Below are 12,984 nucleotides of genomic sequence, written 5' to 3' on the forward strand. Positions count from 1 at the left end.
TCCGCCGGCGCCGCCCGCCCCGTCCCGCCCGCGCGGTGCCCCCCCGGCGCCGCCGCCCCCCGGCCGGGACGCGGTTCCCCCTCCTCACACAGGAGCCGCCGCCGCCATTTTGAACCCGTCAGAGCCTCACATACACACCGACGCCACGCGCACGCGCCGCGCGCACGGGCGCCCCCCCCCACCCGATCCCGCGCGTCGCGCGTGCGCCGGGCACGCCCCAGCCCGGCCCCGCCCCGCGCGCGCGCGTCTAGGGCACGGTCCCGCCCACTCCCATACAGACCACGCCCCTCACGCGATCACGCCCCCTCCACCGGGTGGCCACGCCCCTGGCGGGGGGGGCTGGAGAGGGGCAGCCCCGGGGGGATTTTGGGGGGGTTCGTGGCCCCCGCCCACTCCAATACAGACCACGCCCCTCACGCGACCACGCCCCCTCCACCGCGTGGCCACGCCCCTGGCGGGGGGGCTGGAGAGGGGCAGCCCCGGGGGGATTTTGGGGGGGTTCGTGGCCCAAAACGCCCCGCCGTGAGGTCCCTCGGTGTCCCCGCGGGCTTCGGGGCTGCCCGCACGGCTGTGCACGCCTGCATGGAGGTCTGGATGCAGAGACACCGGCAGGTACTTACATCCACCCAGGTAACTAGGTACAGCTCCTTAGTTATACACTATAAACAGTGTTTTTATAAACTATACATTATAGCCTAACTGTATGCAGTGATACATAAAGTAAATATAGTGATAGGGATGGTTATAAATTAACTATATAGTTAGATATACATTATATACAATATATAAATATAAAAACGTGTGTGTATGTAACTATACATATGGTTATAGACCTGTTTGTGCAGCACGCACCTGGACACACCTGGACACATGCTCACACACACCTCAACCCAAAATCAGACGGTGACCCCATCCCGGTGGTCTCTCATCCACCCTGGGCCCATGGCAGGATCCTGACACCCACACCATGCCCCCGACACCCACACCATGCCCTCGACACCCACCCCATGTCCCCGACACGCACCCCATGTCCCCGACACGCACCCCATGTCCCCGACACCCACACCATGTCCCCGACGCCCCCAGGCCGTGCAGGGGCTGCTGCTGCCCCAGGGACCGTCCACGCCGATGAGTTTTGTGTCACTTTAATGGCAGCAGGTCGCCCTGCGGTCACCCCGTGCCACCCTCCGGCGCTGGCCTGCCAGCGGGAAGGGGAGCCCCCAGGTCAGTTCTTTGTCCCCAGAGCCCGGCTGGCAGGGGGTGCTGGCACCCATGGTGGCACTGGGATCCCTGGCACAGGGACAGGACGCTGGCATCCCCAGCGGGAAAGGGACAGGACGCTGGGATCCAGGCGTGACAGTTCATGCCAGGAATGCTTTCCTGCTATCCCCCCGCGGTGACCGGCGGTGCCAGCCCCGGGTCGGGACGGTGGCAGCGGCGTTCCGGTGGCGGAGGCAGAGGTGTGGCAGCAGCCGCGGTGCGGTCGCAGCTCGGGGACAGCAGGAGATCCCGGGGGGGCTGTGCCGAGCCGGGGGGCTCAGAGGATCACGCAGACCCTCCTGTGTCCCGCCTTGCGCTGCCTCCGGCGGGCGGCACTGATGGCGGCACTGCAGGCTGTCACAAAGATGTTCCCGACGTTATCCTGATACCTGGCCGAGCATTCCATGTAGGACACGGCGCGGACCTGCCGGGCCATGGCCTCTCCCTGCGGGGACACACACCGTCAGACCTCCCCAGGATCCCTCTGTCGCACCATCCCGCGCCGGGGACCACCCCTGTCCTGTCCCGTGCCGTGCCACCGGGAGGTGACACCCACCTGCTGGCGGGAGACGGGCTCTATCCGTCCGTCCTTCAGCTTCTGCAGCGCCTCCTGGTCCTGCCGCAGGTCCGTCTTGCAGCCCACCAGCAGCACCGGGACCCCCTTGCAGAAGTGGTTCACCTCCGGGTACCACTGCGAGGGGACACGTCACCCCGGGATGGCGCGTGCCACCCAGGGATGGGGACGGGGGACAGGCAGCACCCCCGGGGTTGGTTACCTTCGTTAGGATGTTGTCAAAGCTGTTGGAGTCGGTGACATCAAAGCACATGAGGACAACGTTGGCATCCGAGTAGGACAGAGGGCGAAGCCTGTCATAGTCTTCCTGTCCTGCCGGGTGGAGAAGGAAACCATTGCACACCAGCCTGTCACGTGAAAGTGACATCTGTGGGGATGGCTGCCCCTCCTCTGCCACGGCCATGGGGACCCCTAGGAGGGGACACCCTCCATGGCACGACCACGCACGTGGCACACCCCAAAACTCCTGGGTGGGAGAGTGGGGGGCACAAGTGCCCGGCCTGTCCCCTGCTGTCCCACCTGCTGTGTCCCACAGGTGGATCTTCACGGGCTTGCCGGCAACCTGGAGGGACGCTGTGTACTTCTCGAACACGGTGGGGACATAGACCTGGCAGGGGACAGGGACACAGGTCACACAGGCAGCTGTGGGGGGCAGCGACAGAGAGGACCCCAGTGGGGATGGAACAGAGCACAGGGAGGGAAGCAGGCAGTGGGAAATGGTGCTTCCTCCCCGGGGCAATGGGACGGGAAGCACCCTTGTCCCCCATCCCAGGGCACATGGATGCCCCAGGGATTCAGGACAGGGGTTCTGGGGTCTCTGTGGCTGCCCCCCTTCCCTGCACTCCCTGAGTCCCTTATGTGCCCTCACCGAGGGACAAACCCTGCTCCCCAGTGACTCCCCAAGAGAGGCAGAGGTGTCACAGACCCCCATCATCCCCAGGCTGGGCCACCCCTGCCCCCCGTCCCCATGCCCCGCTTCAAACGGCCCCGCTGCTGCCACCGTGCCTGTCCCACCGCCCTTTGCCCGGCACGGGGACAGTCACCCACCCACCAGGGGACAGGCATCCCGGTACCTTGGGGAAGTCCCCTTTGGCAAAGGCCACCAGCAGTGACGTCTTCCCGCAGCCGCCATCCCCCACGATGACAGCCTTGACCTCGGTTTCGGGGGCTCCTGGGCTCTGCCCCCCGCGCTCCCGCTGCATGGGGGTGTCCGGTGAGGCCACGGAGCCCGAGTGGCCTCGGCGGGGACAGGGATGGGGACAGGGAGGCGGGAAGCACCCGCCCGGTCCAGGGTGCGGCTGTCACCCGCCCGCCGGGCCCGCCCGCCGCGGGGCTGGGGCCGCGGCCGTCACAGTGGCCGGGACACACGTAGAGGTGTCCTGGCACACAGGTGACCTTCTCCCGGCAGGTCCTCGCGGCGCACAAGCGTCACACTGCCACCTGCGTGTCCTGCCTGCCTGTGTGACGCTCCCTCGCGCTCCTGCCCGCTGCCTCAGGCACACTCTCATCCCCTGATCCCACTCCTGATCCCACTCCCCATCCCAACCCCACTGCCGCAGATCTCCCTGCACAGCGCAGCCACCAGGGATGGGACCCCTGTGCCCTCCCCGACGCCCCATTCCCGCCTCTGAGCCTGGGGTTTATTGTTATTGCCCTGAGCATCCGCGGGAGGCAAAGTCCAGGGGTGGAGCGAGGCACGGGGGGTGACTCACTGCCCTGGCCCCGATGTCACTGCCGCCCTGGCTGTCACACCCGTGCTGCGCCGTGAGGGGCAGCCACCCAGCTCCTGTCTTTTCCTAGTGATTCCAACCCGGGTGGGACAAGCTGTGACACCCCGCTTTGCTTGGGGACATGCCATCCCAGCAGTGATGTCCCCCGTGCCCCTGTTTGGATGCCCCCAAGACCCTCTCCCCTCCCCTCTTCTGCCACCCCAAAACTTTGGTGGGGGTGAATGGGTGCTTCTTGTGTAGGGTTGCAGGGAGGGATGTGTGGCTGTCCCCTGCCACCCCTTCTGCCACCAGTCTCTCCAGGCTCTGCCAGTGAGTACCAGCCTGTCCAGGAGGGCTCTGGAGCCCCCAGACCAATTGGAGTGAATCCAAAGGGATGGCTCAGACAACAAATTCCAAATTCTCACCCAGGCCTGGTGCAGGATGAAGTCGGAGGAGAGGGATTCTCGTGTTGGGAGGCTGGGAGGAAAATGCACGCGGTAATGAACAATCTCAGAAGGATGCCAGCATCGGGGCACGATGGGGAGAGGAGGCTGGAGCACTATCAAACAATTAGGAAGGTGGCAATTACCAGTCTAATGAGAGATCAGGTTGAATCCTAAAAGCATCAAGATTCTTTCACAGCGAGATGTAACTGCTGCAGTGTTCGTCCTCTGGGGTATTTGCTCGGACAAAACATTTCCTTTCCCGCAAGACCAACAGAATTTTGACAGGAGAAGAGGCAGCCTGTGTGCAACTGCCCAGTGCTCTCAGTGCCTGACCCGTGATTGTGCAGAAACGCCCCAAAAAGCAGCTTTATTTGGGGACAAATAGGCTGCTTGGAGCTTCTTCTGTGGAGATCCCAGTTTTCCTCACTGAAGAGAAGACCGTGGCGAGGAGCACCGGACGCAGGGAGCGAGCGTGCCCTGCTTGGGCACACCAACAGGTTGGCCCCAAGGACAGGTAGGGGACTGGGACCAGAGTCCAGCCCTGGGCACTGCTTGTTTCTCCCTGCATGTCCCCAAAGCCCCTCTCACGGCTCCCATGGTTGTCCTCAGTCGGGATGACTGGATTGATCCAACCCCACCTCTGCCCTCACCTCACCCCCAGCCATCCCACGGCCCCCCTGTCCCCAGCCCTGCTGTGCCACCTGACCGGGACCCCCCTCCCTTCACATCCCCACTAACCCCCCTCTGCTCTGGCCACAGCTGGGGGCCCATCCCACCTTCCACCATGGAGCTGAACCAGACATCCCCACCTCCCTCATCTCCCGTGATGGACACGGAGGGAGATGATTCCTGTGGGATCAATGTCACCGATGTGGCCATAGACGGTGTCACTCTGCTCATCTGCCTCTGTGGGCTGGCTGGGAACGGGGCTGTCCTCTGGCTCCTCGGATTCCACATCCGCAGGAACCCCATCACCGTCTACATCCTCAACCTGGCCGTCGCCGACTTCACCTTCCTCCTCTTCATGGTCCCCTCCTCCCTGCTCTACCTGCTGGAGGATGTGTCCTGCTCCACTGTCGTGTCCCTGAAGTACCTGAGGTCCCTTCTCCTGCTGTCGCTGTTCTCCTACAACATGGGGCTGTACCTGCTGACAGCCATCAGCATCGAGAGGTGTGGTTCAATTCTCTTCCCCCTCTGGTACCGCTGCCGCCGTCCCCAGCGCCTCTCATGGGTGGTGTGTGCCCTGCTCTGGGCCCTCTCCATCGCTGTCATGGTCGTGGTGACCTCCCTGTGCCTGTCACACGAGCACGAGCACTGCCGGGTAGCTCTCATCACCATGTACGCCCTCAGCTTCCTCATCTTTGCTCCACCCATGGTCATCTCCAATGTGATCCTCTTCATCAAGGTCCAGTGCGGCTCCAAGAGACGTCAGCCTAAGAGGCTCTACATCGTTATCTTCCTCACTGTGCTCTTCTTCCTCATCTTTGGAGTGCCCCTCAGCCTCTGGAATTTCCTCCAGCAGCTCAGCCCCACCCTCGTGTCCTCCCAGGTGGTTTTCCTGCTGGCCTGCATCAACAGCAGCATCAACCCCTTCATCTACTTCTTGGTGGGGAGCTGCTGGAGGCGCTGCTCCGTCGTGTCCCTCCAGGTCGCCTTCCGGAGGGTCTTTGAGGAGACAGGGATCACCACAATGTCCAGCTGAGAGGCCGCTGTGGTCCCACCATCCGTGCTGCCCACGCTGGCTTCATGCTCAGCTGTCCACCCTTGCTCCCAGCCAGGCCTGCAGCTCATCTTCCTGCAGCTGTGAGTCAGGATGCATCCCACAGCTTTTCCATCCCTTTTCCCATCCCACTGATCCATGTTGTTGTGTCTATCCCTATCCCTGTCCCTGTCCCTGTCCCTGTCCCTGTCCCTGTCTCTATCATTGCATCTCCATCCTATCTGCATTCCCACCCCAGTCCTATCCCCAAACCATCCTTATCTCGGCTCCCCTTCCCTGTTGCCTGTGCCTATCCCATGCCGTGCCATGCCATGCCGTGCCGTGCCATGCCGTGCCATCCCGCAGGTTTCCCAGCCGGCGTCCGCTCCGAGCGCGATCCGTCGGGCTCTGCTGCCCTCCTGTGGGAATATTTGGAATTGCCGGCATCCGGACCCTTCCCGATCCCCTCTGACATCCCAGATCCCCCGTGGGGACGCCTTCCCCACAGCCAGCCCCGCTCCAGCCCGCTCCGCCCGGGATCCCCGGCAGTGTGTCCACTCCTGGCCATTCCACGCTCCTGTACCCCAATAAACGCTGATGGATCCATCCCGCTGTCGCCTCTGGTCCCTCTCCAAGGGAGGCTGGGGGGCGGGACACCGCGGGTGAAGCTCTGGAGGGGGATGTCCCAGGGAAACAGTTCCCGAAAACCTTACAGGGCAGCCTGGGGTGAGCAGCCCCTGGGGAGGGACTGGAGCCTCAGCACGGGGCTGGGAGGGACGGGAAGGACGGGAGTGGGTGGGCTGCATGGGGAGTGGGATGGGAGGTCGTGGGGTGGATTAAGGAAGTGGTGGGGCTTGTGGGCAGGTGTTGGACATAGTGGGAAGATGTGGGATGTGGTGGGGCTGGAGAGAAGGTGTGGGATGTGGTGGGGCTGGAGAAAAGCTGTGGGATATGGTGGGGCTGGTGACCTCAGCAATGCCCCAGGGAGGCAGGTGGTGCCCCACAGTGCCTGTGGTGACAAACACAGGTGTCACCTTGCTCCTGGAAGGGGGTGGCCATGCTGAGGACCACGACCTCCTCCTCTCCTTGCTGCTGCACCATCGGAGCCTGCTGAGGGAGCAGCTGAAGGCCATGGAGAGGAAGAATTTCTGAAGGCAGAGAGATCTTTGCACCTGGCTCACAAAATTAAAAATTAAATATCTCTGGGGAGATCTCTGCTGTGACACTCACAGAGCACTTGGGGTGGGCAATGCTGAGCCCCTGGGCCATCGTGTCCCTGCCGGCTGTGCCGCTGCCACCCAGCTCTGGGCACTCAGGATCTCTGTTCCTCCAGGGAGCACAAGCCCTGTGTGTGTCCCCTCCCTCCAGCCACATTCCCGGCTGGCAGCAGGAGGCAGAGGAAGCCGGGAGGCGCTGGCAGAGGGGGCAAAGGCGGCTCAGGGTTCACGGTGCTGTTTATTGATGTCACATCCCATTGGAATGCAGGAACCAGGTGCCAGGGGGAATTTTGGGATCACAGCCGTATTGGAAAAGACCCGTGAGGGAGGAGCAAAGCCCTGCTCCAATGTGCTCCCCACAGAGCATCCCTCCCACATGGCCCTTGTCACTGCCCCTGCGGGGACCATGGCTGCTCCAGGGAGCACAAGCCCTGTGTGTGTCCCCTCCCTCCAGCCACATTCCCGGCTGGCAGCAGGAGGCAGAGGAAGCCGGGAGGCGCTGGCAGAGGGGGCAAAGGCGGCTCAGGGTTCACGGTGCTGTTTATTGATGTCACATCCCATTGGAATGCAGGAACCAGGTGCCAGGGGGAATTTTGGGATCACAGCCGTATTGGAAAAGACCCGTGAGGGAGGAGCAAAGCCCTGCTCCAATGTGCTCCCCACAGAGCATCCCTCCCACATGGCCCTTGTCACTGCCCCTGCTCCCTTCTCCTGCAGGATTACAGCACAACGGGGAGGGTGATCCCATGGATATTTATTAATCAAGTGACTCAAGGAAATCCTCAGCCACTCTGCCAAGGTCCTTCAGCAGAGCAGGGAAGGGATCAACAGGCTGGAAAGGCTGTGTCCATGGCAGGATCATCACTGTGGGCAGTATTTTCTTCTGGCTCCTCAAAGATCCTCTGGAGGGAGAGCCGGAGGGATCCCACGGAGCAGGGCCTCCTGCACCTCCCCACCAAGAAGTAGATGAAGGGGTTGATGGTGCTGTGGATGCAGGTGAGCAGGAAAACCACCTGGGAGGGCACAGCGATGTAACCGAGCTGCTGCAGGAAATTGGAGAGGCTGAGTGGGAGAGCAAAGAGGAGGAAGAAGAGCACAACGAGGAAAATAACAATGTTGAGTCTCTTGGGTTGCTGCTGCTGGGAGATACACTTGACCTTAATGAAGAGAATTGAGCTGGAAATGGCCATGGCTGGGGCAAAGAGGAAGAGGTTGAGGGCATACATGGTGATGAGAGACACCTGGCAGTGCTCGTGGTCCTGTGAGTGGCACAGGGCAGTCATGGTGACAATGACAGCGATGGAGAGGGCCCAGAGCAGGGCACACACCACCCATGAGAGGCGCTGGGGACGGCGGCAGCGGTACCAGAGTGGACAGAGGATGGATGTGCACCTCTCGATGGTGATGGCTGTCAGCAGGTACAGCCCCAGGTTGTAGGAGAAGAGCAGGAGTGGGAAAAGCGCCCTCAGGAACACCAGGGGCACGACTGTGGAGCAGGACACATCCTCCAGCAGGTAGAGCAGGGTGGAGGGGACGGCGAAGTGGAGGAAGGAGAAGTTGGCGAAGGCCAGGTTGATGATGTAACAGGTGGTGGGGTTCCTTTGGAGAAGGCAGAGGACAGCCCCATTCCCGGCCAGCCCACACAGGCAGATGAGCAGTGTCACACTGTCTACAGCCACGTCAGTGACATCAATATCACACAGATCGTCTCCTTCAGTGGGTGAGAGAGGAGGTGGGGACACGGTGGTCACCTCCATGGATGGACACTGGGCAGGCAGTGGGATGTGGCTCCTGGCTGTGGTCAGAGTGGATGGGCAGTCAGTGCTTGGAGAATCCAGGAATAGACCACACCACTCCTCAGCAGCTCCCTGCAGTGGGAAGGATTCAGAGGGGAGGAGTGAGATGTGCAGGGGAGGAGGGCAGTGGAAATTGTGGGGTGTGAGAGGGAGGTGGGAGGGTTGGACTGTTCACCAGGAGACACAGAAGGGAAGCTCAGGGCAGAGGAGGGGGGAGCTGGGGAGGGCACTGTGACGATGAAGCCGCTGGATCCTCGTCAGAAGCATTTCGCATTCTGGGAAGAGCTCCGGGATCATTGCCAAAACCTCCCCAAAGGGCCAAAGGACGCTCAGCTGAGCTTTTTCGCTCTCTCCCAACCCCATCCTCATCCCTGCTCCCCATCCCGCTCTCCAATCCATGCTCTCCCCATCCTCTCCCGTCCCGCAGCTTCCCGGGCCGCCGGCGCCTCCCAGCTCCGAGCGCGGCCCGTGGGGCTCTGCTGCCCTCCAGTGGCCACATTTGGGATCGCCAGCACCCAGGCAGCCTCCGAGCCCCCCGACCCTCTCCTGACCCTTCCTGACCATTCCTGACCCTTCCTCATCTCCTCGAACACCCCAGATCACCCCCCGCCGGGCCACCTTCCACCCCGACAGCCCCGCTCCTTCCCTGCTCCACCCGGGACTCCCGGCACTGTCTCTGCCCGTCCTGGCCATGGTGTTCTGGGACCCGGGAGGGAGGAGGAAAGCCCTGCTCCCGTGTGCTCCCCTCAGAGCATCCTTCCCATATGCCGGTGCTCCCTTCTCCTGCAGGATTACACCGCGAGAGTGTTCCAAACGAGTGTTTGAGATCGCTGAAAAAGTCACCGCCAAGGGGATCAGTAAAAGCCGCATTTAATGTTAAAGCAGCACAACAGAATTCATTGGCCAGGAGCATTTCTGAGATCTCAGTGTGGACTGGAAAGAGGGTGAGGATGCACCAGCAGAGGGAGGGTGATACTGTGGATATTTATTGATCAGGTCACTCAAGGAATCCCTCAGCTGCTGTCCTGGGGTTATTCAGCAGTCCAGTGGCAGGAATCAACAGAGCACAATGTCCATGGTGGGGTCATTGCCGCAGGCAGTGTGTTCTTCTGTGTCCCCAAAGACTCTCAGGAGGGCCTTCCTTAGGGACCCCATGGAGCAGGGCCTCCTGCAGCTCCCCACTGAGAAGCAGATGAAAGGGTTGATGATGCTGTGGATGCAGGTGAGCAAGAAAACCACTGGGGATGACACAATGATGTAGCTGAACTTCTGCAGTAAAGTCCAGAGGCTGAGTGGGAGAGTGAAGGGGAGGACGAAGAGCACAGTGAGGAGGATAAAGATGCCGAGTCTCTTGTGTTACTGCTGCTGGGAGGCAGACTTGACCTCAATGAAGAAAATTGTGCTGGAAATGACCATGGCTGGAGCAAAGAGCAGGAGGTTGAGGGCATTCATGGAGGTGAGAGACACCTGGGGCTTGAGTGTCAGGCACAGGATAACCACTGTAACAAAGGGGAGGGCCCAGAGAAGGACAATCAGAAAACCTCATAGGTGCCAGGGACGGTGGCAGGGGTACCAGAGTGGGCAGAGGATGAATGTGCACCTCTCGATGGTGATGGCTGTCAGCAGGTAGAGCCCCGTGGTGTATGAGAACAGCGAGAACAGGAAAAACAACCTCAGGTACTCCTGGAGCATAATAGTGTAGCAGGAAACTTTCTCCAGCAGGTGGAGCAGGATGGAGGTGACCACAGAGAAGCAGTCGGTGACAGCCAAATGGAAGATACAGACTGTGATGGGGTTCCTGCAGAAGCTGAGGAGGCAGAGGAGAGCTCCGTTCCCGGCCAGCCCAGAGGCAGATGAGCAGCATGATGGCCACATCGGAGATATCAATCCCACATGTGTTATCTCCTTGAGTGTGTGAGGCAGGAGATGTGGACACGGTGGTCACCTCCATGGATGGACACTGGGCAGGCAGTGGGATGTGGCTCCTGGCTGTGGTCAGCGTGGATGGGCAGTCAGTGCTTGGAGAATCCAGGGATGGACCATGTAGCTCCTCAGCAGCTCCCTGCAGTGGGAAGGATTCAGAGGGGAGGAGTGAGATGTGCAGGGTAGGAGGGCAGGTGGAATGGTGGGGTGGGAAAGTGTTGGGCTGTTCACCAGGAGACGCAGAAGGGAAGCTCAGGGCAGAGGAGGGGGAGCTGGGGAGGGCACTGCGGTCACCGAGAGAGGGTGGCAGGAAGAGAGCAGCTGCTGCAGGAGAGGAAGGTGGGGTAGGGAGGAAGGAAACCATTCCACTGACCTGTTCCCTGTGGGGCAGCAGCAGGCAGAGGGGTCTGTGCAGATCAGCGGTGCTTCCTGGTACCTCTTGCTCCTTTGGGATCCATGTCCTAAAGCGGCTCCTGGCAGGTCAGTGACATGAAGGAGAAAGTGCCCAGATCACCAGGAGCTCCCCAGTCCTGTCCCACCACTGGCTGTCCATGCTCAATCCTGTTCTTGCCCCCCATGACTCGGTGCAGTCATGGGTAGTCAGAAATTGCATCTTTCACTATGTCAGAGCTCCACTCCCGCAGAGGTGTTTATCCTGGGTGGATTGTTTTTTTATTGGTTTTTTTTTTTTGTTTTTTTTTTTTTTTGCTACAGCGGAAATTACTTTTGTCAAAAGCTCCAAATGAAACACTTTGGCTCATCATTTTATCCTGATTAGAAACCCTCCTTCCCTGCAGAGTGTTACACTCTACAAATGCCTTCCCTCTCCAGACAGGCTTCTACCATTCCTTGTTTCCCTTCCCTTTGGGGTCACGGTCCTTCCGGCAGCAGAGGGATGCTGGTGGTGCTGGTGGCACTGGAATGCTGCCAGTGCTGGCAGTGCTGGAGAGGCAGCTGGGAGCTTCTCAGAAGCAACTCTTGTTCCGGGAAGGGCTCTGAGATAATTTCCAAAATATGCTCTGGCCCGAGGAAGCAGAGCTCAGCTGCTCCATACCCTATCCCATCTCATCCCCACAGCTGATCCCCCACCCCACTCTGCATCCTCACCCCATCCTATCACATCCCACAGCTTTCCCAGATGGAGCCGTTCCTCACTCTGAGTGTGGCCTGTCAGGCTTTGCTCTCCTCCAGTGGGGAGATTTGGGATTGCCAGCATCAAGACCACCTCCAGCTCCCTCTGACCCTATCCTGAATCCTCTGAAACCACCTCCAACACCCCAAACTGTCCCTGGGGCCCCCTTTTCCACCCAACAGCCCCAATCCTGCTCTGCTCCACCTGGGACCCTGGCAGTGTCCCTGCTCCTCCGGGCCAAAGTGTGCTAGGACCCAGGAGGGAGGAGGAAAGCCCAGCTCCAATGTGCTCCTCAGGAGAACACAGGATGATAAACGTGGCTGGAGCCAGGGCAGAAACAGATTAGGAGGCCTGAAGTGGTTTTGGGGCAAGTTCTGTAACAAGAAGCAAGAGCACATGGCCAAAGGAAAAGTTCAAGGCAGGGTCACCTTTAATATCTCAGCACTCAGGGAATACGACCACCAGAGACCCCTCTGAGTGATCCTCCAGGACCAGGAGAGGACTTGGAGAAGGAGGTGTATTCATGGAAATGAGTCCTAGGAAAGTGATGTTTATGTATTAGATAAGTAAGACACTTTATTAACTCTGTGTGGTTATAATGGGTAAAACCCCTGTTGTAAAGTCTCACCACAAACAGAAATATGGAGAGATCCTTCTGTGTGTCCTGTGGAGGTAAAGAATTCCTGCTTCATAAAGCTTCCCATTGTGTTGGAAAGTTTATTATAGCTGATTTTGGTATCACTCCCAATTCCCATCTCCATTCCTCTCCCCGTCCCATCCCATCCCATCCCATCCCATCCCATCCCATCCCATCCCATCCCATCCCATGGCTGCTCCCTGCCTTGAAGTGCTGCCCATTGGGCTCCAGTTGGGATCAGCAGCATCCAGAGCCTTTCTGACCTCCTCCAGACCCTTCCAGAACTCTCCGACCCTTCTGGACCACTCTGACAACCTCCAGACCCACCCCGGGGCCACCTTTTTCCCTATGACAGCCCCGCTCCTGCCCTGCTGAACCCAGGACCATGAGCAGTGTCTCTGCTTCTCCCAGCCATTCCTGCTTTTGTACTTTGAAATAAGCAATTTAGCAAAGAAAGGACATGAACAGCATTTATCTGGAATGGTATCTCATGCCTCAACCTTGCTTCCAGGCCTGACTCGCTCAGATGTCTCAGGCACTAACACGGGGAGGGTTGGGCTGTTCGGCAGGAGGCTGATAAATAACATAGAG

At 60.0% G+C, this 12,984-nt stretch overlaps 4 protein-coding genes and 1 pseudogene across 4 annotated transcripts in view; 1 reads left to right on the forward strand and 4 right to left on the reverse strand.

Moving 5' to 3' along the window:
• Nucleotides 1-191, reverse strand: part of KDM2A (lysine demethylase 2A) — a 34,205-nt gene extending 34,014 nt beyond the window's left edge. Inside the window, exon 1 of the mRNA XM_041470377.1 lies at nt 89-191. Coding sequence (XP_041326311.1) covers nt 89-108 — 20 coding nt within the window. The 5' untranslated portion in view covers nt 109-191. The remainder of the gene's footprint in view (nt 1-88) is intronic.
• Nucleotides 192-1,416: 1,225 nt separating this feature from the next.
• RHOD (ras homolog family member D) lies at nt 1,417-3,036 on the reverse strand. Its single transcript, XM_041470392.1, has 5 exons — nt 2,908-3,036; nt 2,354-2,441; nt 2,037-2,146; nt 1,817-1,951; nt 1,417-1,705 (listed from the first exon to the last, which is right to left on the reverse strand). Exons 1-5 carry the CDS (start codon nt 3,034-3,036, stop codon nt 1,538-1,540), a joined length of 630 nt encoding a protein of 209 aa, XP_041326326.1. The 3' UTR covers nt 1,417-1,537.
• A 1,737-nt stretch (nt 3,037-4,773) lies between these two features.
• LOC121355195 (mas-related G-protein coupled receptor member H-like) lies at nt 4,774-5,691 on the forward strand. Its single transcript, XM_041470436.1, has one exon. The coding sequence runs from the start codon at nt 4,774-4,776 to the stop codon at nt 5,689-5,691; it is 918 nt and encodes a 305-aa protein (XP_041326370.1).
• Nucleotides 5,692-7,331: 1,640 nt separating this feature from the next.
• Nucleotides 7,332-11,292, reverse strand: LOC121355205 (mas-related G-protein coupled receptor member H-like). The gene is made up of 2 exons (XM_041470447.1): nt 10,998-11,292; nt 7,332-8,773 (listed from the first exon to the last, which is right to left on the reverse strand). The coding sequence occupies exon 2, from the start codon at nt 8,660-8,662 to the stop codon at nt 7,730-7,732; it is 933 nt and encodes a 310-aa protein (XP_041326381.1). The 5' UTR covers nt 8,663-8,773; nt 10,998-11,292; the 3' UTR covers nt 7,332-7,729.
• Nucleotides 9,291-10,763, reverse strand: LOC121355206 (annotated as a pseudogene).
• Nucleotides 11,293-12,984: the final 1,692 nt, after the last annotated feature.

Source organism: Pyrgilauda ruficollis, unplaced genomic scaffold (assembly GCF_017590135.1).
Source record: "Pyrgilauda ruficollis isolate IOZ18807 unplaced genomic scaffold, ASM1759013v1 scaffold245, whole genome shotgun sequence".
Lineage (NCBI taxonomy): Eukaryota > Metazoa > Chordata > Aves > Passeriformes > Passeridae > Pyrgilauda > Pyrgilauda ruficollis.

Bases quoted from the DNA above. Each gene is read 5' to 3' on its own strand.
- LOC121355205 (XM_041470447.1), bottom strand. From the start codon at position 8,662: ATGGAGGTGACCACCGTGTCCCCACCTCCTCTCTCACCCACTGAAGGA.
- RHOD (XM_041470392.1), bottom strand. From the start codon at position 3,036: ATGCAGCGGGAGCGCGGGGGGCAGAGCCCAGGAGCCCCCGAAACCGAG. The intron at 2,442-2,907 runs GTACCGGGATGC...GTCCCCTGCCAG, and splicing joins CCAAAGGGGACTTCCCCAAG to GTCTATGTCCCCACCGTGTT. The intron at 1,952-2,036 runs GTAACCAACCCC...GTCCCCTCGCAG, and splicing joins TTGACAACATCCTAACGAAG to TGGTACCCGGAGGTGAACCA.
- LOC121355195 (XM_041470436.1), top strand. From the start codon at position 4,774: ATGGAGCTGAACCAGACATCCCCACCTCCCTCATCTCCCGTGATGGAC.